Consider the following 27,435-nt stretch of genomic DNA (forward strand, 5'->3'; position numbering starts at 1 on the left):
AGTGGGTAAAGAATCCACCTGCAGGGCAGGAGACACAGGCAGATGTGAGTTCGATCCCTGGGTCGGGAAGATCCCCTGGTGAAGGGCATGGCAATCCACTCCAGTAGTCTTGCCTGGAGAATCCCAGGGACATAAGAGCCTGGTGGGCTACAGTCCATAGAGTTGCAAAGAGTCAAACAAGACTGAAGCAACAGCAGGCACACACAGCCCTTAAGTTAATTAGAAATAAAAGGTAAAGTTGTTACACATTCTACCCTAAAATGTCACATAAACTTTTTTTAAGTTCACTTAGTGTTCTTGCCTGGAGAATCCCAGGGATGGGAAGCCTGGTGGGCTGCTGTCTATGGGGTCGCAGAGTCCGACACGACTGAAGTGACTTAGCAGCAGCAGCAACATTTCACTTTCAGGAAAGAGTTACCTGATACAAGTTACAGTTGAAACAAACAGAAACTTTCCAACCCCACCTGAGTATAACACAGAAGGAGCAGTTTCCTCATTTTGCAAGACTTCCCTATAAAGTTGAAGCTTGATTTCCTTATTGACTCAACTATTTTCTCCTACTTGGGGAGGCAAAGCTTAGTCATTAAGTTTCAGTACAGTTCAGTCACTCAGTCTTCTTAGACTCTTGGTGACCCCATGGACTTCAGCACGCCAGGCTTCCTTGTCCATCACCAACTCGCCTAGCTCACTCAAACTCATGTCCATAGAGTCGGTGATGCCATCCAACCATCTTATCCTCTGTCGTCCCCATCTCACTCCACCTTCAATCTTTCCCAGCATCAGGGTCTTTTCTGGTGAGTCAGTTCTTTGCATCAGGTGGCAAAGTATTGGAGTTTCAGCTTCAACATCAGTCCCTCCAATGAATATTCAGGACTGATTTCCTTTAGGATAAATTGGTTGAATCTCCTTGCAGTCCAAGGGACTCTCAAGATTCTTCTCCAACACTACAGTTCAAAAGTATCAATTCTTTGGCTCTCAGCTTGCTTTATAGTCCAGCTCTCACATCCATACATGACTACTGAAAAAACCATAGCTTTGACTAGATGAATCTTTGTTATCAAAGTAATGTCTCTGCTTTTTCATATGCTGTCTAGACTGATCATAGCTTTTCTTCTAAGGAACAACTGTCTTTTAATTTCATGTCTGCAGTCACCATCTGCACTGATTTTGGAGCCCCCAAAAATAAAGTCTGTCACTGTTTCCATTTTTTCCTAATCTATTTGCCATGAAGTGATGGGACTGGATGCTATGATCCTAGTTTTCTGAATGTTGAGTTTTAAGCCAACTTTTTCACTCTCCTCTTTCACTTTCATCAAGAGGCTCTTTAGTTCTTCACTTTTCTGCCATAAGGGTGGTGTCATCTGCATATTTCTCCCGGCAGTCTTAAATCCAGCTTGTGCTTCATCTGGCCTGGCATTTCTCATGATGTACTGTGCATATAAGTTAAATAAGCAGGGTGATAATATGCAGCCTTGATGTACTCCTTTCCTGATTTGGAGCCAGTCTGTTGTTCCATGTCCAGTTCTAACTGTTGCTTCCTGACCTGCAAACAGATTTCTGAGGAGGCAGGTCAGGTGGTCTGGTATTCCCATCTCTTTAAGAATTTTCCACAGCTTGTTGTGATCCCAACAGTCAAAGGCTTTTGTGTAGTCAATAGCGCAGAAGTAGATGCTTTTTTTTTTTTTCTTCATCCAACGGATATTGGCAATTTGATCTCTGGTTCCTCTGCCTTTTCTAAATCCAGCTTGAAATCTGAAGTTCACAGTTCACGTACTGTTGAAGCCTGGCTTGGAGAATTTTGAGCATTACTTTGCTAGCGTGTGAGATGAGTGCAATTGTGTGGTAGTTTGAGCATTCTTTGGCATTGCCTTTCTTTGGGATTGGAATGAAAACTGACCTTTTCCAGTCCTGCAGCCACTGCTGAGTTTTCCAGATTTGCTGGCATATTGAGTGCAGCACTTTCACAGCATCATCTTTTAGGATTTGAAACAGCTCAACTGGAATTCCATCACCTCCACTGGCTCTGTTCATAATGATGCTTCCTAGGGCCCACTTGATTTCGCATTCCAGGTTGTCTGGTGTTGTCTGGCTCTAGGTGAGTGATCACACCATTGTGTTTATCTGGGTCATGAAGATCTTTTTTGTATAGTTCTTCTGTGTATTCTTGCCACCTCTTCTTAATATCTTCTGCTTCTGTTAAGTCCATACCATTTCTGTCCATAATTGTGCCCATCTTTGCATGAAATGTTCCCTTGGTATCTCTGATTTTCTTGAAGAGATCTCTAGTCTTTCCCATTCTATTGTTTTCCTCTATATTTTTGCACTAATCACTGAGTAAGGCTTTCTTTTTTCTCCTTGCTATTCTTTGGAACTCTGCATTCAAATGGGTATATATTTCCTTTTCTCCTTTGCCTTTTGCTTCTGTTCTTTTCTCAGCTATTTGTAAGGCCTCCTCTGACAACCATTTTGCCTTTTCGCATTTCTTTTTCTTGGGAATGGTCTTGATCACTGCCTCCTGTACAATGTCATGAACCTCTGTCCATAGTTTTCCAGGGACTCTATCAGATATAATCCCTTGAATCTGTTTGTTACTTCCACTGTATAATTATAAGGGATTTGATTTAAGTCATACCTGGATGGTCTAGTCATTAAGTTTCCCTTCCTAATATAGTACCTGATATTCATAAACTTACTTTCATTCTTATTTTCTCATTCATCAATGTAAAATCATCTCAATATAACCTTCAAGTATAACAGACAAGAGATCCTTCTAAGACGCCATGAAAAGAAGGATGGAGGATTAATAAAAGATGCATGTGGATTAGAACTGGAACGTCTTAAGGTCCTGAGGAAGCTGTAAGGGTTTGTCCCTCTGCCAGGCTCTATGCCTCTGTTACTCATCTGTCCATTCTCTAATTGTGTATCTCCTTCACTCACTACTGTGTACCTGTTTGTTCCCCCATTCCTTCAATTTGCCAGTGCTCAACTTAATAAAACCTTAAAACATGCTATTTCAGTCTTACTTTGGGTAAATTTATTTGAGATTGTGGCTCAAACTTTTGAAACAGGGCACCTGAACTAGTTCATTTTCTCAAGCTGTGTGACATTTATCACAGATCGTTAGTCTCTCAATTAATTGTACTTTGGGCAGATGCCCTAGAGGGCCCCATTGGTTGGGTTGAGAGGCATGACTTCACACGGCTAAGAACACTTAGCAGAAGACATGGCTGGTACAGACTCCCTTACAGCAGGTGTGGATATGTCAGGGAATGGCTGACATATTTAGAAAAAGTATTTGATTATATTTGTAATAGCCTTCATTTAAAACATTTTTTTTAATTGGAGGATAATTGTTTTGTGTAGGTTTCTGCTGTACAACAGTGTGAATCAGCCATAAGTATACATATATCCCCTCCTCTTAAGCCTCCCTCCCAACCCACCCCCAGCACACCCTCTCTAAATCATCACAGAGCACCAGGCTGAGCTCCCTGAGTTACACAGTAACTTCCCACTAGCTAGCTATTTTACATATGAAGGTCAAAGTGAAAGTTGCTCAGTCGTGTCCAGTCTTTGTGACCCCATGAACTATACAGTCCATGGAATTCGCCAGGCCAGAATACTGGAGTGGGTAGCCTTTCCCTTCTCCAGGGGATCTTCCCTACCGAGGGATCGATCCCAGGTCTCCTGCATTGCAGGCAGATTCTTTACCAGCTGAGCCACAAGGGAAGCCCAGCCACAAGGAAAGCCCACTTTACATATGGTGATGTATAAATTTCAGTGCTGTTTTCTCAACCCATGCCACCCTCTCCTTTCCCCTCTGTGTCCTCAAGTCCTATCTCTACAACTGCGACACTATTCCTGCCCTGCAAATGGGGTCATCAGTACCATTTTTCTAGATTCCATATATATGCATTAATACACAATACTTGTTTTTCTCTTTGGGACTTACTTCACTCTGTGTAACAGGGTCTGGGTTTGTCCACCTCAGTTCAACTGACTCAAATTTGTTCCGTTTTATGACTGAGAAATATTCCACTGTATAGCCTTCAAAGTAGCAAATTTGAAAACTGAAGTGAAATGTTTTATGTAGAAATGTGTTAATTACTATTAGTATTAATCTAGTGCAAAGATTTTAAGTGACAGTAGAAATATGTGTCCAAATTTTGTGATGATGGAAATGGAGCAATAGATAGTTTACAAAAGCAAATACATTATACCTATTTTTTCATAATACCACAAAAAGTAAAGCCTGGTGGAATTTTAGCTACTGGGACTGTGCTGAAGGTAAATGAAGAATTTAAAAAAAGTGAGATTTTAGAAATTTTTACCTTCATGGAAAACATGATTTTTATTTACAGCTGATAGAATTTGGAAGAACTTCCTAAGGAGTAAGACCATAATGACTAAAAGCATAAAGTTTTCATGGATAGAGTACCATAAAGACCATCTGAATTAGAATAGAGGATGTGTGTTTCCACAGAAAAATTTACAGTAGATTTGATGAAATGTCCTTCTTAAACTGACTAAATGAAAGGATGGCTTAAAGAAAAGAAACACTTCTAGGTGTGATAGAACTATGTTAATCCTGAAAGGAATATCTCTTACTTCAGCAAATTCCTTTAGAGCTTGTTTTAAAAGACTCTTAACTGAATCTCTTTGTATAAAGCAATATTCCTCCAAGTGTGCTAGGTTAGTGGTTTTTACATTAAAGTGTTCTGTAGTCAATTTTGGAAATGGTATCTTGATGTTAAACTTTTTAAAAAAACTTTATGAGTTTACAGAGCTTTTAATATGTGAATTGTGAATCTCCAAGAAAAAATTATCTGATCTCAGAACTAAGGTTTTGTTTTTGTTTTGTTTTTTTTTAGAATCTATAGAGGGTTTCTTGTGACAGTCTTTAAAAAGTGCTGATTTAAGGCATCCACATACATATCTGAAAGACAGTGTCCATTGAAATAAGACAAATCTAACTAGGGGATAGAAATAATAAAAAATGTAGTATCCAAGATCATTACTAACCAACCTGCCATGTCTTTACTTACCTTGCTAGTAGCTAGGAAATGAGAGAAATACAATCATAAAAGCCTGGTGGTTTTTTCCATGAATTTTACATGCTATGCTGAATAAGAATTTTGGGGTGTGAGTTTTCTCTACAATTCAATTCTATCATAAACAAATGCATACATCACAGCAGGATCCTCTATGACCCACCTCCCAGAATATTGGAAATAAAAGCAAAAATAAACAAATGAGACCTAATTAACCTTAAAAGCTTCTGCACATCAAAGGAAACTATTAGCAAGGTGAAAAGACAGCCTTCAGAATGGGAGAAGATAATAGCAAATGAAGCAACTGACAAACAACTAATCTCGAGAATATATAAGCAACTCCTACAGCTCAACTCCAGAAAAATAAATGACCCAATCAAAAAATGGGCCAAAGATCTAAATAGACATTTCTCCAAAGAAGACATACAGATGGCTAACAAACACATGAAAAGATGCTCAACATCACTCATTATCAGAGAAATGCAAATCAAAACCACTATGAGGTACCACTTCACACCAGTCAGAATGGCTGCGATCCAAAAGTCTACAAGTAATAAATGCTGGAGAGGGTGTGGAGAAAAGGGAACCCTCTTCCACTGTTGGTGGGAATGCAAACTAGTACAGCCACTATGGAGAACAGTGTGGAGATTCCTTAAAAAACTGGAAATAGAACTGCCTTATGATCCAGCAATCCCACTGCTGGGCATACACACTGAGGAAACCAGAAGGGAAAGAGACACGTGTACCCCAGTGTTCATCGCAGCACTGTTTATAATAGCCAGGACATGGAAGCAACCTAGATGTCCATCAGCAGATGAATGGATAAGAGATCGATGGTACATATACACAATGGAGTATTACTCAGCCATTAAAAAGAATACATTTGAATCAGTTCTAATGAGGTGGATGAAACTGGAGCCTATTATACAGAGTGAAGTAAGCCAGAAAGAAAAACACCAATACAGTATACTAACGCATATATATGGAATTTAGAAAGATAGTAACAATAACCCTGTGTACGAGACAGCAAAAGAGAACTGATGTATAGAACAGTCTTATGGACTCTGTGGGAGAGGGAGAGGGTGGGAAGATTTGGGAGAATGGCATTGAAACATGTAAAATATCATGTATGAAACGAGTTGCCAGTCCAGGTTCGATGCAGGATACTGGATGCTTGGGGCTGGTGCACTGGGACGACCCAGAGGGATGGTATGGGGAGGGAGGAGGGAGGAGGGTTCAGGATGGGGAACACATGTATACCTGTGGTGGATTCATTTTGATATTTGGCAAAACTAATACAATTATGTAAAGTTTAAAAATAAAATTAAAAAAAATGAAAGTAGTTAAAAAGGAAAATTTAAAAAATTTTTAATGAAGTATTTTTAAATAATCGCTCCTTATTTTGTCACAATCTCAACCCTGTTAGGAACATTATAGACAGCCTTCATGGAAACACTTTCAAGAACACTTTTAAGAGTTTCCCTTTAGAAACTTAAAACATCCTCTCTTCATAGCCAATGGTTTGCCAACAGCGCCAGTTCGTCAGGGTGGAGGTGTGCCGCAAAGTTGACCTGTTTTGTGGTGGAAGGAAGCATAGCCTTCTTTGAAAAGTCTGTCTGAAGGAAAAGCTTGGTGAAGAAACAGTTGCTCCCAAAAAGTGTTAGTAAACTCCCTTTTCTGGAATTAATAAAAAACCAAAGAGAAAACCCCTTGACTCACCACCGCCTCATTACTGAGATAATCAGTGAATCTGTACAACTATGTGTACAACTCTATACAACCATCTGCACCAGTGAGGAGGAAACTCTGTGTGGGTTGGGGACACAACAGAAAGAGAAGAGAAACAGAAAGAGAAGCTGAGAGACAGACGTGAACTGAGAGGAAGGTCTTCCCTCCACACATTGAGGATGGCACCGGAGCATTGTCTGTAGATTAAATAAGTCAGTCAGCTCTGAAGCAGGTGATGATGAGACCACAGTGGCTATTTTAGAACACTTGGCCTGCCTAGAATAGTGCTTTCAATTCCCTTTGTAAGTGAAGGCTATTGGCAAATCTAAGCTTAGAAGGATTTGCCAGTAGTCTTCACTTTTAAGAATGGAAGCCTGCCTGCCTCATAAGCAAGTTTTCAGGCCCTGACAAAAACAGGCAGTAAAGTAGTGTTCCTATTCTTACTTAGCATGGGGGTCCCAGTCTCATGTACATTCTTGATATTTAAGAGATTAAAGATTATATTTCAATGGAAGTGAACAATCAAATAATGGTGCAGCATTAAAAGTCTTGGGTTTAAAAAATTCTTTTGAAGGACACCCCTGGTGACCCAGTGGTTTGGACTCTGCACTTCCACTGCAGGGGGCCCAGGTTCAGTCCCTCATGGGGGAACTAAGAGCCCATAAGCCACATGGCATGACCAAAAAAAAAAAAAAAAAAATCCTGTTGGGATTAATTAAATGAATCTGACAGTGTTAATACATAGGTCATTTATTATCAAAGGAAAAATGTTATCCAAAGTAAGCAATTGTAATACTGTATGAAAATATTTTTATATATAGATATTGTGTCAAAATTAAATATACACATCCCATTAATTAAAAGGCCAACATATATTATTCTCTTAAAAATATACTTCCCAAATTGCAAACTCATGTAGACAAATTTTATTACACATAAATGACAAAAGTAACCCAGTGCTATGGTTTAGCATCCTTAGAGCAGGTGACTTTCTGTTTTGTGAAACTATTCTTTACTTTAATTTTAAAACATCTGTAATATCATTTATCAAAGGCACTGTATTATACATTCATGTTTAACTACACCTCTTAATATCTTTCAGTTACCTTGGACTCCTTTATGCTACTGCTTCTTTACATGACTCATTCTCATGGGCCTTATCCATATCTCACTGTTAACTCTGAAACATTTCCAGCACAGACACTCTCATTGCAGTATACTGATGCATAATGGGCATAAAACTATATATTTTGGTAATAATGAAATGTTAATTTTTAACCCTCATAACCTTTATATACTTCACAGAATTTATATATCTTTTATATATCTTCTGAAAATTTTAAACACATTTAAAAAGCATTATTGCAACTAATACCTTACATGGATTGTCTTAAACGGTTCAGAATTAATACCAATTAATATATGTCCTCATACATGTGAAATAGTTTTGTTGATTGCAGGATTTTGTTTCCATTGTTTAGGTCCATCTTCTGGTACTACAGTAAGGATTTCTCAGCTGCTGTAATCTGTTTTAACCAGGATGCATTCAGTAACTTCCAGGAGGCATTCTGCCCTCGAAAATCGCATGAACAGATAGATTCTTGGAGGATACAAATAAAGCTCAAGGTTTTATATTGCTACTCCATATTTTCAATGTTCTTTAATGCCCCTCAAAATTTTATTCCAACAAGTTTTTATCTTTTGTAGTAGTATCTTTAGGAAACACAGGTCATTCTGTTTTTTCTGTTCCTTTGAAGATTTATTCTCTTCCTAGAGAAATATATAAAAAAAAGTTTTTAGTTCACATTTTAGTAAAAATACACATTGCAAAACATTCAATCTTAGTTTCCACTATACTAGGTTATACTAACAATTTTGTAATTAAAAAGAATCTTGGGACTTCCCTGGTAGTCCCAGTGGTTAAGACTTTGCCTTCTAGTATAGGGTGTGCAGGTTTGAGCCCTGGTTAGGGAGCTAAGATCCTATAAGCCTTGTGGCCAAAAAACCAAAACATAAAAGCATTATTGTAGCTAATTTAAAAAATGGCCCACGTCAAAAGAATCTTTAAAAAAGAACATTGAATGACATTTTTTAAAAATTATGGTTCCTAGCTGTAATCATTGATGTGTAGGATATACAAGGTTGTTATGATTTAAAATTTAGGATTAAAGAGCTGTCAGGTGGCCACCATTTTTACCAATGCAACATAAGTGGACATAAGAGTACTGTTTAAACTTTTGTGAGAAAGATCTGTACATTATTCAACTGAGTTTTTTTTTACAATGGAAAAATATTTTTATGGAAGAAGTAATACTGAAAATATTCAGTTTATTTTGGCAAAGATTAGTAAGGACATATCCTTATTAATATATATATATATCCCAATTAAGTTTGTTCGCTAGTCTTCACTAGAGAATGGAAGATGCCTGCCTTATAAGCTAGCTTTCCTACTCTGTCAAAAATCTTCAAATGGGCTAACTGTACAACCTACAGAAAGTGGAGAAAGAGACACCTCAGATGTAATAGACATAGAAGAGAGTAGCTGTGCATATCCTCAGTTATATTTTCATGAGTCCCAGAGATGTGGGCTCTGGATGCCTGAGAAGTGAATTACTACAGGGCAATTTCTTCATTTCAATAACAACTGATTATTAGGTGTTTGCTAGGTCAGGTACTGTGCTCAGTGCTATACATATATTATTTCATTTTATCTACTTAGTAGCTATAAAATTGATGATTTCACCTTTCACATTTGAGGAAACTGAGATGCAAAGAGGGTAAGTAATCTGCCATGGTCACACAATCAAGTAAATGTAATAGATTGGGTCTTGAGCTTGTTTGTCCTACTTTTAGTTTGGTCACATTCAGATTTCTTTCAATTATATATTTAGTAACACTAACACATACTCTTAAAATAATTCATTTAAAAGATTAGAGGACAGATTTCAAAGGTAAATATGAAGGAGGATTTCTAATATTCTTTGTATTGAGGATCCTAGAACATTTTTTTTGAGGCAAGGAATATGACTATTTTGAAAGTCAGAAGACCAAGAAGATGGCTCTGTCAAAAATCTTCAAAAGGGCTACCTGTACAACCTACAGGAAGTGGAGAAAGAGACACCTCAGATGTAATAAACATAAAAGAGAGTAGCTCTGCGTATCCTCAGTTATATTTTTGTTAGTCCCTGAGATGTGGACTCTGGATGCCTGAGAAGTGAATTAATGTCTCAGAATTAACTAATGTCTCAGGGTTTGGATGCCAGATTCCTTTACAGAACAGAGAGGGAGGGGTGTGAGGAAGTAAAGTAAAAAAGTCATGTGCCAAAACATCTTTAAAACATATAAACTGAAATTTATGTGACTAGCAGACTTGAAAAACATAGACATGAACATTTCATGACTTTTCTACATAGACCAAGGCTAAACATTCATTAAAAAGACAAACATGATTTTATGTCTGTCATTTCAGGAACACATGTGTTATCTCCTTTTTCTAAACTTTCTCTCCAAATTCCCTTAGCCAGAAGCACTCAGTATATTGATACTATTCAGGTATTCATTTCAACTATTCTACTTCAAGTTGGAATACCTAAGGTTTCCTGAGTCCCAGGGTGTGCAGACTCACTCTGCTTCTCTAAGAGGAGTAAGAGATTTCCATACTCCTATCCTGGGCTGGGAAGATCTCCTGGAGAAGGGAATGGCAACCCACTCCAGTATCCTTGCCTGGAAAATTCCATGGACATAGGAGCCTAGTGGGGCTACAGTCCATGGAGTCACAAAGTGTCAGACATGACTGATGACTAACACACACAGAGTGGTCAAATAACATAATAATGGAAATGTGAAAAAAGAATCTTATCACTGTCATGAAGCAGGTGTGTGCATTTTTCCATGCCTCATTCTAGTTAATATATCATTGTCACATTTTGTGAAATATTCTTTTTCATTCATAAATATTTTGCATGCTGCTGCTAAGTGGCTTCAGTTGTGTCCAACTCTGTGTGACACCATAGATAGCAGCCCACCAGGCTCCCCTGTCTCTGGGATTCTTCAGGCAAGAACACTGGAGTGGGTTGCCATTTCCTTCTCCAATGCATGAAAGTGAAAAGTGAAAGTGAAGTCGCTCAGTCGTGTCCGACTCCTAGTGACCCCATGGACTGCAGCCCACCAGGCCCCTCCGTCCATGGGATTTTCCAGGCAAGAGTACTGGAGTGGGGTGCCATCGCCTTCTCCGAATATTTTGCATATTGCTATATAATTTTGTGCAACAATCTAATAGATGTGTGTACATATAGAGTATTCATGTACTATTACACATATACAGTATATAGTGTATGGGCTTCCCTGGTGGCTCAGTATAAAGAATCTGCCTGCCGATGCAGGAGACATGAGTTCAGTTCTGGGTCAAGAAGATCCCCTGCAGAAAGAAATGGCAACCCACTCCAGGATTCTTGCCTGGGAGATCCCATGGACAGAGGAGACTGGCAGACAACTTAGCAACAAAACAACAACACTAATATATTGTATAATCTATATGAGTAAAATGGATTTAAAAAGGGTCCTCGTTTTTAATATGTATTTCTTCACTAAGCTCACTTTTTTTATTTGTATCTTGTTTTCTAGTTTATTTTCTTTTATATAGTTTGGTCATGTCCTTTGCCTATTACTTATTGAGGTTTTAATTATCTTTTTTAAAAAAATCAATGCTCTGACATTTTCCCTAGCTTCTTTAATTTTAAAATAGTGGTTTTTAAAAATGCAGTTTAAAGAGGTCCAATTTCTAAGTGGTATCTCACTTCTCCTTTTACCAATATTATAATGACTATTTTCAAAACCAACCATATGAAAGGAAACAATTCAAAGAGAAACATTCAGAAATTGTTGAGCAAAAAGCTGATAGAAGAGATGTTTGCCTTCACATTGGCCTCTGCCAATTTGCATGGTCTCCAGCCCATGCATGCGCATGTGCTCAGTTACTCAGTTGTGTCCGACTCTTGCAACCTCAGAGGCTGTGGCCTGCCAGGCTCCTCTGTCCATGGGATTCTTCAGACAAGAACACTAGAGTGGGCTGCCATGCCCTTTTCCAGGGGATCCTCCTGACCCAGGGATGGAACCTGCGTTTCATGTCTCCTGCGTTGGCAGGCGGGTTCTTTACCACTAACATCACCTAAGAAGCCCCCTCATGCCTGTAGTATGTAGTAGTATGTAGGTAGTATGCAGGTACTACATACCTGGAGTACCAAACTACTAAAATGACATTATAGAACACGGAGTTGGGAAGAGAGGTGCACACTGGCTCCAGCCCACCACCCAAAGGTTACAGAGCGCTGCTTTGGGGAAAGGCCTAGCCTTACAGCCCTTGTGATCCATTTATTTTGAAAGCTTGTCATGTATGAGGACTTCTGCTTTGTTGTTTCATTAACAGGGCTGAGCTTTATCAGGATGCTGTAGTTATTTCAGGCTGTTGAAGGCAAACATCTGGAGGGTGCAATAACTCTTACCAAATTCTTAGTGGGTTGAGCTTCACTCAGGGAAGGTGGTTTTCTTCCTTTACCCTTAAAAACAAAGTCATATTTATAATATTATTAATCCTTTATTACTCCTTCCATTATTATAACTGCTAAATTTCATATTACATTCAGCTCATCTAATCTACTTGAGAATCTAAATTGTTAGTATGGCAGAATATTAATTTCATTTAGAAATATTATCAAATATCAGGGAAAAGGGAGAAACAAGAAAGGTTAGTCCTCCAAATAACCTAGACTATTTTGTAGATGTGTCCTGCTGCTGCTACGTCGCTTCAATCGTGTCCAACTCTGTGCGACCCCATAGACGGAAGCCCACCAGGCTCCTCCATCCCTGGGATTCTCCAGGCAAGAACACTGGAGTGGGTTGCCATTTCCTTCTCCAGTGCATGAAAGTGGAAAGTGAAAGTGAAGTCGCTCAGTCTTGTCCGACTCTTAGCGACCGCATGGACTGCAGCCCACCAGGCTCCTCGGTCCATGGGATTTTCCAGGCAAGAGTACTGGAGTGGGGTGCCATTGCCTTCTCCAGCAGATGTGTCCAGCACTGTGTTAATTGCTGTGAGATCTGAAAAACAAACATGGAAGGGTATACTAACAGACAAAACTAGAATTTCAGACAAAACTAGAAAACAGACAAAACATGAAAATGATATTGCACTAAGTTGTTAAATCCTAACCATAAATTTTATTAAACTTGACCCATCAGAAGCAAGATGAAATACACAACAGTAAAAAGCTTGTAGTATGCCTGACTCATGAAGAAAATTCAATGTGGTTAACCATCTTTAACATCTTGTCTTCTCATTACAAGAAAAAGGTGAATTGTATCAGTTAATTTTGTAACCATTTTAATATTAAGATTTAAATTTTCATGTTATTTCTCTCTCTAAAATTAGTTGATTTTGGAACATGGTGATCCATGCAAAGTTCCTCAGGAGAAAGAATTGCAAACATAGAGCATACTTATGACCTTTAACCCTTCCTGTTCCAAGAGGTGATATTGCTAGTTTGCTCTGCAGTCTTTTCAGTTAAGCCCTGACTTGAAACTTATACTCAACATAAGGCATTACTAAGCAATTGTATTTGTAAGCAACATGAAGTGAACTTCCTATTCCTGCATAAGATAGTACAGTAATACTTCTGTATTTGTAGGGGGATTGGTTCTGGGACCCGGGTGGATACCAAAATCCAAGGACAAATGCTCAAGTTCCTTATATAAAATAGCAATTAATTTGCATATAACCAGGCACTTCCTCCTGTAGACTTTAAATCATCTCTAGATTACTTAATACCTAGTACAATGTAAATGCTGTGTAAGTAGTTGTAAACACAATGTAGATGTTGCATAAATAGTTGTAAATGTGGCTCAAGTTTTGCTTTTTGGAAGTTTATGGAATTTTTTTTGAATATTTTTGATCCACAGTTGGTTGAATAAGAGAATGCAGAACCAATGGATATGACAGGCTGACTGTACTTTTTATTTTTTATGTCATCCTCCTCATTTTTTTGTTTTTTAAGTATAGAATAATTGCTTTACAGTGTTGTATCAGTTTCTGCCAAACAACATGAATCAGTCATAATTCCCTCCCTCAGAAGCCTCCCTATCCCTTCCCATCCCACCCTTCTAAGTCATCACAGACTGCCAGACTTGGGCTCCCTGTGTTGTATCAAAGCTTTCCACTAATTACCAGTTTTACACATGATAGTGTATATATATATCAATGCTACTTTCTCAGTTAGTCCTTCCCTCTCCTTCTCCCACTGACTGTACTTTAAATCATTATAAATAAGGATTAAGAGCTGAAATATAAGCTCTTCATGAATCTTAAACTTTGCCTTGAAGGATGTATAGATAGAACACACAAACACACACACAAGTCGCTCAGTCGTGTCCGACTCTGCGACCCCATGGATTGTAGTCCACCAGGCTCCTTGGTCCATGGGATTTTCCAGGCATGAATACTGGAGTGGGTTGCCGTTTCCTTCTCCAATAGATAGAACAGGAGAGATCAAATGTGTAGAATACAGAGCAGAAGAAATTCTATATAAGAAATTAACATGAGTAAGGGGACAAGATTGGAAATAAGCTTGATAAAAACACCACCAGGAGGAGGCTGGCTTGCATGAAATAAATAACCATAAGGATAAATGAAGTAGTCCAACTTACTAAGATCCAACATGTATTTTCATCACTGTCTCTAGGGCTCAAGGACAGTCTTGCCATTTTACCTTCTATGGGCAACTACTAGTATTAACATTTTTTTAAAACAATCCTTTTTCTATCATAAAAGTGGTAAATTTTTTTTAATATATAAGAAATATTTTGGCTTTGTATGGCAGCTGGTAAAATTCTTAGAGGGTAAAGTAATAATAATAATAATAATAATAATAATAATTCATTGAAGCTTTTTAGTACTAAGCAGGCTTCCCAGATGGCTCAGTGGTAAAGAATCCACCTGCAATGCAGGGGGTACAGGTTTGATCCCCGGGTCAGGAAGACCCCTTAGAGGAGGAAATGGCAACCCACTCCAGTATTGTTGAGAGGATAATCCCATGGATAGAGGAGCCTGGCAGGCAACAGTGCATGGGGTTGCAAAGAGCTGGACATGACTGAGCTCGCATGCATGCATGCTATATGCATTGTATCATTGAACACTTAACCTTTTCAGCATCCTATAATGTAGATACTATATTTTTCACCACTTTGCAGGTGAAGAAATTGTTGTCTTAGTCCCAAGATAATGTCTTCCAAATTTTGTTTTATTGGTTATATTTCATAACTGCTAGTAGAGAAGTAGAAAAAATTAGCCCTGTACTTATCAAAATTATTGAGGCAAAAAAACTGAAAATTGTTGGACATAAATGCACTCAAAGTTTATATAAAAAGATATTTGTTAAATATTTGATTAATTTTTATAGGTTCTGAGTTCTTACAAATATGTACATAAATGGATTAAAATTAAGATATTTTAGAAATAAAAATTTACCATCCTCATCCAACTTATCACCCTAGCCTCCTTGAAAGTTACTATGGCAATGTGACGTGAAAGCCGCTCAGTTGTGTCTGATCTTTGCGACCCAATGAATTATGCAGTCCATGGAATTCTCCAGGCCAGAATACTGGAGTGGGTAGCCTATCCCTTCTCTAGTGGATCTTCCCAGCCCAGGAATTGAACTGGGATCTCCTGAATTGAAGGCAGATTCTTTACCAACTGAACTATGAAGGAAGCCCATGGCAATATTATTTATTATTTTCTTTCATTTATTTGTTTTCCTTTTTTAATTGAAGTATAGTTGATTTTCAGTGTTGCTCTTTTTTTAGTCCCCTTTTATAAATGATTTCTTTGCCCTAGCCAAAAGAGGAATAGGTATGTTACAAGTTGAAATTTTCCTCTTCTAGAATTGAGTAAATGCATTTTAGTTTTCTTATAAGCACTTAGATTTCTCTGCTAATGCTTATGATCATCAGAGAATAATAGTATCCTATCACAGGAGGAGTTTATATTTTGGTTCAAAGTAAATAGTCCTCAGCTTACCTTGCTGGTGCAGTTCAGCAGTGTTAATGTGCCCTGTGAAACTGTTGATAGGTGAAGCTTGAAATCGTCACTGATATTCATTTTAAGGAATTGCTTCAACTTTCGAGCAGCACGATTCAAAAATGAAGCTTCCTATTATATAAAAAACATCAGAAGGGCTGTGGTTCAAATAAAATATTAAGAAGTAATAAGCTTTTCTAAAGAGCCTAAAGCCAGAACTGTATTGCTAAATAATGCCCCACCTCCACCCCACTTTTCTTCTATTCCAGTTAATCACATGACTGATGATCAACTAAACTGAAACTGTTTAGTTTCCAGGTGACAGCCTAAAGTGCCTAGAACTCAGTTTAATGATTATGTGACTTTTTAAACTCTCTTTTCTTTGTTATGTATGATCTTATCACTTATGAGTGAGCACATAACAAGTTTATTCAGTTTTAAACAAGATAACTAAAGGAGAGTGCTTCTGAAAGCAGCAATAAGAAAAGGTATGTGTGATTTTTATTATTATCTTTGCCCCTTTGGAGATATGGATGAATAACTGGCAATAATAAAGGGCCTATTTTCCTAAAACAAGTGTTTCAGATGCTTAATGTAAGGAGTTTTTTTAAGGAATTTATGGATACACTCAAATGCCATAAGGTTAACTCAGTTATTGTGAGTTTCAGAAAGACTTGAATAGCACGCTAGTTTCTGAAGAAAGAGATGACGCAAACTTTTATTCAAAATTCTGTAAATTGTAACATTATACCAAATAGAGGAGGTAATGATTTGAAGATAAGAAAATATTGAAAGAAAAAATTTAAAAATGCATACAACTAAATTATGCCCATTAATTATGTGTGTGTGTATGCAAGCAATCATTCTGACAAGCATTTCCCTGAATAAATGTTTCAGAACTGAGATGTGTATCTTTGAATTCAGCAGTTCTACTGTTTTCAAGGTGAAAATGAAATGCTAAAATTGAAAGGAATATTTATCAAATAAGCATAGGGCAATTTGTAAAATAAAAGTATAAAAGACCACAGTATAACAATATATCAATGGCAATTGTCAGGTTAGAACCAAAAGACTATGTCATTAATAATCAATATAATAAACAGATACAAGAAATATAAACTTCTATGATATCAAGTTCAAATGACACATAAACTCCAAATAATTATCATTACCTTATTATCATCACATGAATGTTTTTTAAAAAAGTTAGGTTCGTTATTCAGGCAATTGCTATCAAAGTTTATCATGTTGTCCTGTAATAAATAATATAAAATAATATGGTTAAACTGGGGACCTTTCTAGTATGTTGTAATTATAAAAATAACAATGTTATAATATTTGGTATTTATATGTGCATTTTTAGGAAAACATCCTGGCTCAGCTGACTAGGCAGGAAGAATAGTTTTCTATAATTGAAGAATAAACAAATATATACACAAACCCTTAAAAAGAGCTTCCCTAGACTCCATAGTTTAACTCAAGAAATGAGAGAAACTGGTTCTTGGAAGGGGGTAATGAAAGTATGTATTTTAGTAGTTCTACTATATAGGAGTTGTACTATATGGGAGAAGGGAATGGCAACCCACTCCAGTATTCTTGCCTGGAGGATTCCATGGACAGGGGCCGCCAGGCTGCAGTCCACAGGGTCGAAAGAGTCTTTCACTATATAGGAAACACTATAAATTTTGAAATCACGAAGTTGAGATTCATTTAAGCAGTTATTTGGTCCAGTTTCCTGACACAAACAGCGACAAAGGGAATTAAGAATGATTTACTTGAGAGAGTAAAGTTGAAATTCATTCTACAGCATTTTAAACAAACCAGTTGGGGATGTTTGAGGTAGAATTTTGCTGTGAAAAAGTGAGATTGAATGTGTGTATTGTCATGTAGGAGTGGGAAGGCAGACTGGCACATTCTCATTTTTCTTATCTAAGGAATTTCTTATCTTTTGAAGGTGGGGATTACCTGAATCCAGAATACAGTTGACATATTAGAATTTCCTAAGGATTCAGATTCTTTATGCACAGGATTGGACTAGCTCTGTCCAGCAAACTAGCAATTCCATGATAATCAAAGCTTCTATCAAGCAATCTTAGCCTATGTGTTGTCATCAAAGAAACAGACAAAAAGTGGGGTAATGGCAGGATTTAATCATGGGCTTATAATCTTCATCTGCCTCTCAGAAAAATATGCATTAGTCTTCTCACCTGTGAAAAGCATAAACAGTCTCTGGCTTTATCCTGAATTTAAATGTATATATTATCTGTTTTACCTGTAAGAATTATACAGCCTGAACATGTAATCATTCATTTAACCCTTCAGCACTTCCTACAGGTCAGTGTGCAAGGCTCTCTGTCAAGCTTAATGGGAAAACAAAGTTGCATTTTCTTGTGCCATTTGATATAAAGGGCAGATGCTGCATCCTTTGACACTTGTACATCATTTCTTATGTTTGTAAAAGTATGCTTATATAAACAAGATTTGTTAGCACCAACCATCCTAGTCATACTGAAAATATCTCAAGTGCAAATAGATACATTTTTCTATAACTATGCTCATGTCACTGTAGAAGGTGATTGCAGCCATGAAATTAAAAGATGCTTACTCCTTGGAAGGAAAGTTATGACCAACCTAGATAGCATATTCAAAAGCAGAGACATTACTATGCCAACAAAGATCTGTCTAGTCAAGGCTAATGGTTTTTCTTGTGGTCATGTATGGATGTGAGAGTTGGACTGTGAAGAAGGCTGAGCGCCAAAGAATTGATGCTTTTGAACTGTGGTGTTGGAGAAGACTCTTGAGAGTCCCTTGGACTGCAAGGAGATCCAACCAGTCCATTCTGAAGGAGATCAGCCCTGGGTGTTCTTTGAAAGGAATGATGCTAAAGCTGAAACTCCAGTACTTTGGCCACCTCATGTGAAGAGTTGACTCATTGGAAAAGACTCTGATGCTGGGAGGGATTGGGGGCAGGAGGAGAAGGGGACGACAGAGGATGAGATGGCTGGATGGCATCACTGACTTGATGGACGTGCGTCTGAGTAAACTCCGGGAGTTGGTGATGGACAGGGAGGCCTGGCATGCTGAGATTCATGGGGTCGCGAAGAGTTGGACACGACTGAGCAAATGAACTGAACTGATGCTCATGTTTCCACTATATTAATACACATTCCTGAAAAGATAGTGGAGAATTAATGTTCTCTAACGTTCTCTCACTTTCTTATTGACTTATATTTAACCTCAAGAAGGACAATAAATCATTCATACATTTTTCTCTGATAAGACATGCATTTTGTTTTTGCCATGTTATTGTTGTTGTTTAATTGCTAAGTCACCTCCGACTCTTTCACGATCCCATGGACTGTAGCCTGCCAGGGCCCTCTATCCATAGGATTTCCCAGGCAAGAATACTGGAGTGGGTTGCCATCTCCTTCTCCAGGGGATCTTGTGACCTAGGGATTGAACCTACGTCTCCTGCATTGGCATGTGGATTTTTTACCACTGAACCACCTGGGAAAGCCTTGTTTTTGCCATGCAATGCCTCCAAAAAAAAAAAAAAAAAAAGGGTTAAAAAATATGAAGCCAATCTGTATGACATTTTTCAATTTACCAAAAATTATAATATGGAATAGTGCCTATTTCTTGGAGCATTTTAATAAATTGCATGAGACATGAATATTTGAAAAGCCATATTGGTTAAGCCACTGCTCCAGGTATTAAACAAGACTCATTTTTGGCAGATACAGAAAGGTAATGTTGTACCAGGTGATTTGTTTGCCAAATGTGTGCTTCAGTAGATAAAACTGTTACTTAAAAGGTTGACATAAAAGGCTGACTCCTAAAGAAGTTGCAATTATAACTGAATAGTTAACTTTAGTTTGCATTTTATGAATAAATTTAACATAAACATAAGTGAGTAACAACTACAGTTGCTTTCTGCAATTGTTTTCATTTAAGCCCTATGAAAAAGATGGTTCAGACTAAGATTTATAGAATCATAGAGTTGGAAAGAAGCTTATACATCATCTTTTGATTTAGAAAATAGCAGAATTACTTTATCAGTAGTAGTTTATTAAAGGGATCTTGACATATTTGAATAGTCATATTTATTATGAAAATGAAAGGTAAGAGACAATCCAGGATCACCTTGACTCTGAACTCAGTATTCTCCAGTAAAAAAATTATGTTATCTACGTTGTTCCTAAAATACCTAATGTCCTTTCCATTTGTAGAATTACATCTTCTTTCATTGCAGCAGAGTTTTATTCTATCTTGGAAAATTTTCTATTGCATTCATAGCAGTCCCTTCTTCAAAAACACTAACTTCTTACAAAATTAATTTCTATTTCAATTTTTCTTTTATATATTTTCCTTGATTTTTTTTTCCAAGATTCACTTTCGTGTGGTTTTTGCCAACATGCCTTTGATGTGCTTGTTCTAATTGGACACTCATGGTCACGTGTGCTCTAAGTGAACTACTGTCTATTTACAGTTTATAAATGATTCTCATCAGCAGCCACATAACTGATGGCTCCCTCCTTTCTATTCTTCTATTTTGTAGATATGGGATTAAGGATTGGGGTTTTGACATAGAAAAGAAAGATTAAGTCTTATGGCTAACTGCTTTTTGAAAATGAACTTGGTGTCCCTACAGAAATATTCTTTCATTTCTGATTATCACTATTACAACCCACTCATGGTCCAAAATCTTATGACATAAAAAGATTCATTTGGAGGACCCTTTGAAAAGTGAAACTTCTTTTAAATGAAATTTGTAATCTGTATGAAATTTGAAAAGGTCTATATTGTTCTTGGAATCCTATTTCAAATGTTACAAATTTTACCATTAGTCAGGTAGTTTATCAGATTATAGTAAGAATTGGTAGTTAATTCCTAGCTTAAATGAAAAATCATTCATTTATTCTTCAATCAACTACTTGTTGAACATCTACCATGTACCTTATAGTAAATGGGGATAGAACTGTGATCAAGATTACAGATGGTTCCTTCCTTTAAGAAATTTACCTTCTGGTGTTAAAGACAGACATCAATCCAATAACCGCAATCAAATCTCAAGTTGATAATTGTAAATAAAAAGTATATGCTACCATGAAAGCCTATAAAGAATTTTATTTAGGAACTTCAGTGAAGACTTCCCTAAGAAAGGAACACATCACCTGAGATCTGAAGCATGAGTAAACTAGAGAAAAAGGAAATAGAGGAGGTGAAAAGATATAGAAAACAGCATTTACGGCTTCAGGTAAATGAGATGGAACAATGGCAAATATGCTGCTGGATGAAAGAGTAGGAAAGCTAGTATATGGCTGAGAAAGCAAGAGAAATCACTGGTTCCATATGAAACAAAATCTAGAGGACACCAGATTATGCAGGGACTTAAGAACATGTTAAGGAGCCTTGCCTTGATCCTCAAATTAATAATTAATGGATAAATACTTTTTTGAAGGATCATGTTAATACCTGCATGATAAATGGTTTGGAAGTGTTCAAGAAGGTAATAGGAGGCTATTATAGTCAGTGCTTGAAATAATAGTTTATTGGACTCGGTGGTAGGAAAGAATGTAGTGATAGTTAAATTGACTTGAGAAATATATATAAAGAAAATTAAAACATGATTTGAGAATTAAAGTTAATGGAGACTGACAGACCAGGGATGATTCCTTGGTCCCTGGTGTGTGCAACAGAATATGCTGTGTTGCCATTCACTGAGATAGGTAGATAGTAGAAGAGATGGTGTGAGTAAAATGTTTGCTTTTAAATAGATTAAGTTGACATTCAGAGATCCAAGAGCATACACAGAGAAGCCAAAAAGTTGGGAAAATAGGGGAATAGATAGTTTTAAGACGGTGGTGATTCATAATGTACAATGCCAACCAAGAGGTCAAGTAAGTTGTCTTGTACAAAATCTATGCCCATAAAAAAAGCAAAACGAAATTAGAAAAACAAAACCTAACCTGCTGTAATTTTTATGAGTCTAACCTATCTGGGGTAAGAGAAATACTCAATATCAGTCCTTGCTCCACATCCTTTCTCACATAAGTTGGTCGAGTTTACAGTTCAGGAGCACAGACACATCAAAAGACTGAGACTTAATTGGCGGACTATAAAATGCTTCCCTTCCCATCTCCCCACTTTAAAGCTGGCTTGAAACTAAACATTAAAAAAATGAAGATCCTGGCATCTGGTCCCATCCTTCATGGCAAATAGATGGGAAAAATTTGGAAACTGGCAGACTATTTTCTTGGGCTCCAAAATCACTAGACATGGTGACTGCAGCCATGAAATTAAAAGATACTTGCTTCTTAAAGAAAACCTATGACAAACCTAGACAACGTATTAAAAAGCAGATATCACCTTGCTGACAAAGGTCCATATATGGTTTTTCCAGTAGTCCTGTATGGATGTGAGAATTGGACCATAAAGAAGGCTGAGCACTGAAGAATTGATGTTTTTGAACTGTGGTTCTAGAGAAGACTTGAGAGTCCCTTGAACCACAAGGAGATCAAATCCTAAAGGAAATCAACCCTGAATATTAATTGGAAAGACTGATGCTGAGGCTGAAGCTCCAATACTTTGGGCACCTGATACAAAGAGCCGACTCATTGGAAAAGACCCTGATATTGGGAAAGATTGAGGGCAATAGGAGAAGGGGCCAGCCCAGGATGAGATGGTTGGATGGCATAGTTGAATGAATGGACATGAGTTTGAGCAAACTCCGGGAAAAAGTGAAGAACAGGGGAGCCTGGTGTGCTGCAGTCCATGGGGTTACAAAGAGCTGGACACAGCTGAGTGACAGAACAGCAATAACAAAGCAGTTCAGCCATCAATAACCTTACAAAACTAAAGCACCAGGCCCCGATGGGTTTGCTGATTATTTCTATCAAACATTTAAGGAGGAAATCATAGCTATTTTCTATATCTTTCAGAAGACAGAAGCAGAGTGAATACTTCTTATTTTGTTCTATGAGACCAGGCTTGCCCTAATACCAAAATCAAATGAAGACAAGACAAGAATAGAAAATCACACATCAATATATCTTATGAAAATAGACTCAAAAATCCTCAACAAAATATAGGAAATTAAATCTGACAATGTATACAATAATTATACACCATAACCAAGTGATATTTACCCATACATGCAAGACTGGTTCAACAGTCAAAAAATCAATGAATGTAATCCATCCCTTTAACAGGGTAAAAAAGAAAAATGATCAAATTATAAATAGCAGGAAAAAACAATTGAAAAATTCAACACCCATTCATTTATAAAAACCTCAGTTTTTATAAGTGAGGACTAGGGGGAAGCTTCCTTAACTTGATAAAAAAGCATCTACAAAATCCTATTGCTAATATATACTTAATGGTGAGAAACTCAGAACTTTCCTATAACTAGAAACAAGGAAAAGATGTCCCTCTCATCATTGCTTATCAACACTATATCAAAAATCTTAGATGATTTGATAAGAAACAAAAACGAAATAAAAGATTTACAAAGTAGGAAGGATGAAATATAACTGTCCTTTTTACTATATGACATCTTAATTTACTTGGACAATCCTAAGGAATCAACAGGAAAAAAAAACAAAAACAACAACCCTCCTGGAACTAATAAATGATTATGTGAAGTTGCAGTATACAAAGTAAGACAAAAGTTAATAGTTTTCCTCCATACCAGCAATGAACAAATGTAATTTGCAGTTAAAAACACAATAGTGTTTACAGTACTTAGGTATAAATCTAACAAAATATATACAAGATCTTTATGAAGAAAACTACACAACTCTGGTGAAAGATCAAAGGAGACTTAAATAAATGGAAAAATCAACCATGTTCATGGATTGGAAGACAACCTTGTCAAGATGTTTGTTATCCCAGCTTGACCTATGGATTTATCATAAACTCAATCTCAGCAAGTTATTATGTGAATATCAACAAACTGATTCTAAAACTTATATGGAGGGGCAAACGATCTAGAATAGACAACTCAATTTGGAAAGAGAAGATTAAGTCATAGAACTGACTCAAAAACTATAGCAAAAACCTGACTGAAAAACTATAGCAATCAGGATTGTGTGACAGTGGCAAAAGAATAGACAAATAGATGTATTTGCAACACAACAGAGAGCCCAAAATAAACCCACAAACTCAGTCACCTGATCTTTGATAAAGGAACAAAGAAAATACAATGGAACAAAGTCCCTTCAAGGGTGCTGGAACTGGATATCCACATGCAAAACAATTTAAACAGACCTTATACTCTTCACAGAATAACTCAAAATGGATCACAGTCCTAAATCTAAAATACATAACAATAAATCCTAGAAGATAACATAGGGGAAATCTAGGTGATCTTGGGTAAAGCTTTGACTTTTTATATAAAATTCCAAAGGCATGATTCTTGAAGGATATAACTGATAATCTGTACTTCACTAAATTTAAAACTTCAAAACACAAACACATACATATATATATACATATGTATATTTCCCCTGATTTTAATTATTATAGTAGCACTACTCATATCCACATATATGGATAGGTGTGTGATAAAGTATATATTATATATATGAAGTATATAATATATATAAAATAATATACATGATAGCAGCACTGTCCATATCCATACCATAATATACTTTTTATATACTACAAACACATGCACACACAAACACTTATCTTTGAAAACAAAATTGGGAAAATAAACATTTTATAGGGACTTGTTTACATAGACAAGTGGGGTACCAACAGAAAATTAACATGCTGTCATTTAATGGCTGCATCTGTGATTAGTCTTGCATGCACAGTATCTGATTTCTTAAGAATTTAAATGTTTTAAAATATCATTTAATATCAGCATTCCAGCCAGAGGTTATTTTAGCCAGACAAGGTGAATACCAAGACAGGAGTGTAACATTCTCTTGCCACCTAGGATCCCATAAGGTGGCCCAGTATACACTGAAACCATAGATTCCTGCCTTAGCTCTATTAAACCACAGACATTTTAAAAACTGAGTCATAACTGACATATAACATTAGATTTAAGCATTCAATAATTAGATATTTGTGTATACTGCAAAACGATTACCACTATAAGTCTAGTTCAGTAAGTTTAACATCCATCACTGCTGCTGCTAAGTCGCTTCAGTTGTGTCCGACTGTGCGACCCCATAGACGGCAGCCCACCAGGCTCCGCCATCCCTGGGATTCTCCAGGCAAGAACACTGGAGTGGGTTGCCATTCCTTCTCCAATGCATGAAAGTGAAAAGTGAAAGTGAAGTCGCTCAGTCGTGTCCGAGTCTTCGCGACCCCATGGACTGCGGCCTACCAGGCTCCTCCGTCCATGGGATTTTCCAGGCAAGAGTACTGGAGTGGGGTGCCATTGCTTTCTCTGAATATCCATCACTACATATAGTTAAAATGTTTTCTCCTATGATGAGAACTCTTGAAATTTACTCTGTTAGCAATTTTCAAAATATATATACAGTATTAATAACTATGGTCACTATGCTGTAGATTACATTCCCAAGATTGAATTCTCAGTTTTATGGGATCATTCTGCTTTATACCAGAATGACAGCTTGTTTGGTTAGCTCCCCCTTGCATTCTTAAAAGTCTTCCAGTTTGGGCAATAAAGTTTTTTCTCACCCTACTTGTATTATGGTATTTTGATTTTGGTTGGCATGATATAGCTTTCCCATCTGTTGGCTTCTTAAATTATTTTGAACATAAAAATATTTTTATGTCATCTATATTGCTTACATGTCATTATTCAAACAATACTAAAATGTATAATGAAAAACTTTCCAATTTTTCTCCACTGCCCCCACTAGAATCACCTCCCCAAGATGATTCATATTAAGTTTGATAAGAATATTTTTTAAATTACTTTTAATTGGAAGATAACTGTTTTACAATATTATGCTGTTTTCTGCCATATATCAACGTGAATAGGCAGCATGAATAGGTATATGTATGTCCCCTCACTCCTGAACCTCTCTCCCACCTCCTATCCCCTCCCACTCATCTAAGTTATCACAGGGCACTGGATTTGAGCCCCCTGTATCACACAGCCAGTTTCCACTGGCTGTTGAATTTTACATATGGTAATATATATGTTTCAATGCTTCTGGCTCAAAAAAACTACGCATATGTGTAATGCGCATTCAAAATTCACATGTATAAATGATATATAGGGTTTATGAAAGCATGTTCCTCTACCATTTAAAATATAGGATCATAAAATATATATTACTCTTCAATCTGTTCTGTATTATTTTCACTTTATATTATGATCTTTATGATCATCATTCTAAGTTAAATATATCTTTTTTAAATAACTGCATAATCTACATTAAGTGTATTCTGAGGTTTATTCAACACTTCTCTCATTGATGAAAAAAGTCAATATTTGTTCCAACAAACAATGCTGCAATAGACATCTTTGTGTATTTGTATGTGTATATTGTTGTTATTTAGTTGCTAAGTTGTGTCCAACTCTTTTGCGACCCCATGCACTGCAGCCTGCCAGGCTCCTCTGTCCATGGGATTTTCCAGGCAAGAATACTGGAGTGGGTTGCCATTTCCTTCTCCAGGGGATCTTCCCAACCCAGGGATTGAACCTGCATCTCCTGCGTGGGCAGGAAGATTCTTCACCACTAAGCCACTAGGGAAGCCCATATATATATTATCTCCTTTTATATTAATTTTTGCATTTTTATAGAATTAGTTTCCATAATTGAAACTTGCTGAAGGGAATAGTATATCCATTTAGAAATCATTATGTTCAGTACAAATGATTCACACTTCCACCAGCAAATGTGTCCATTTTGTCACATTTTTGCCAGCACCAGATGTCATAAGCCTTTAACCAATCCTGATATGTGAAAATTTGTGCCTCATTATAGCTTAAATTTGCATTTCCCATGACTACTAGAGGATGAGCATCATTTTATGTTAATTGGCAATTTGCATCTCCTTTTCTATGAACAGCCTCTTCTTAGCCATTTTCTTAAATTGTTTGTCTTTTAATGATCAGTTTCTACATTTTATATTAGGAATTTTTAAAAACTTTCTCTATGTTTTGTTTCCGGTGCATCTCTTATATAACATACTTTTTATATAATTAGTTTAAAGTTCAGAGATTAAAATAATACAGATATTTATTACTATTTTATGCTCCTTTTCACCTGTTTTGTAATTTTGGTATGTTGTTGGCTTTAGTGTTTATTTTTTGTTCAGTTCAGTCGCTCAGTCCTGTCCAACTCTTTGCAACCCCATGAATCGCAGCACGCCAGGCCTCCCTGTCCATCACCAACTCCTGGAGTTCACTCAGACTCACGTCCATCGAGTCAGTGATGCCATCCAGCCATCTCATCCTCTGTTGTCCCCTTCTCCTCCTGCCCCTAGTCCCTCCCAGCATCAGAGTCTTTTCCAGTGAGTCAACTCTTCACATGAGGTGGCCAAAGTAATGAAGTTTCAGCTTAAGCATCAGTCCTTCCAAAGAAATCCTAGGGCTGATCTTCAGAATGGACTGGTTGGGTCTTCTTGCAGTCCAAGGGACTCTCAAGAGTCTTCTCC

At 37.0% G+C, this 27,435-nt stretch overlaps 1 protein-coding gene across 1 annotated transcript in view; it reads right to left on the reverse strand.

The window, feature by feature from the left end:
- Nucleotides 1–7,520: 7,520 nt before the first annotated feature.
- The window catches only part of IL7 (interleukin 7), a 60,677-nt gene continuing 40,762 nt past the window's right edge, over nt 7,521–27,435 (reverse strand). Inside the window, exons 3-6 of the mRNA XM_055546337.1 lie at nt 17,013–17,093; nt 15,841–15,972; nt 12,278–12,331; nt 7,521–8,546 (exon numbers count right to left, since the gene is read on the reverse strand). Coding sequence (XP_055402312.1) covers nt 8,427–8,546; nt 12,278–12,331; nt 15,841–15,972; nt 17,013–17,093 — 387 coding nt within the window. The 3' untranslated portion in view covers nt 7,521–8,426. The remainder of the gene's footprint in view (nt 8,547–12,277; nt 12,332–15,840; nt 15,973–17,012; nt 17,094–27,435) is intronic.

This window comes from Bubalus kerabau, chromosome 14, assembly GCF_029407905.1.
Source record: "Bubalus kerabau isolate K-KA32 ecotype Philippines breed swamp buffalo chromosome 14, PCC_UOA_SB_1v2, whole genome shotgun sequence".
NCBI classification, from domain to species: domain Eukaryota; kingdom Metazoa; phylum Chordata; class Mammalia; order Artiodactyla; family Bovidae; genus Bubalus; species Bubalus kerabau.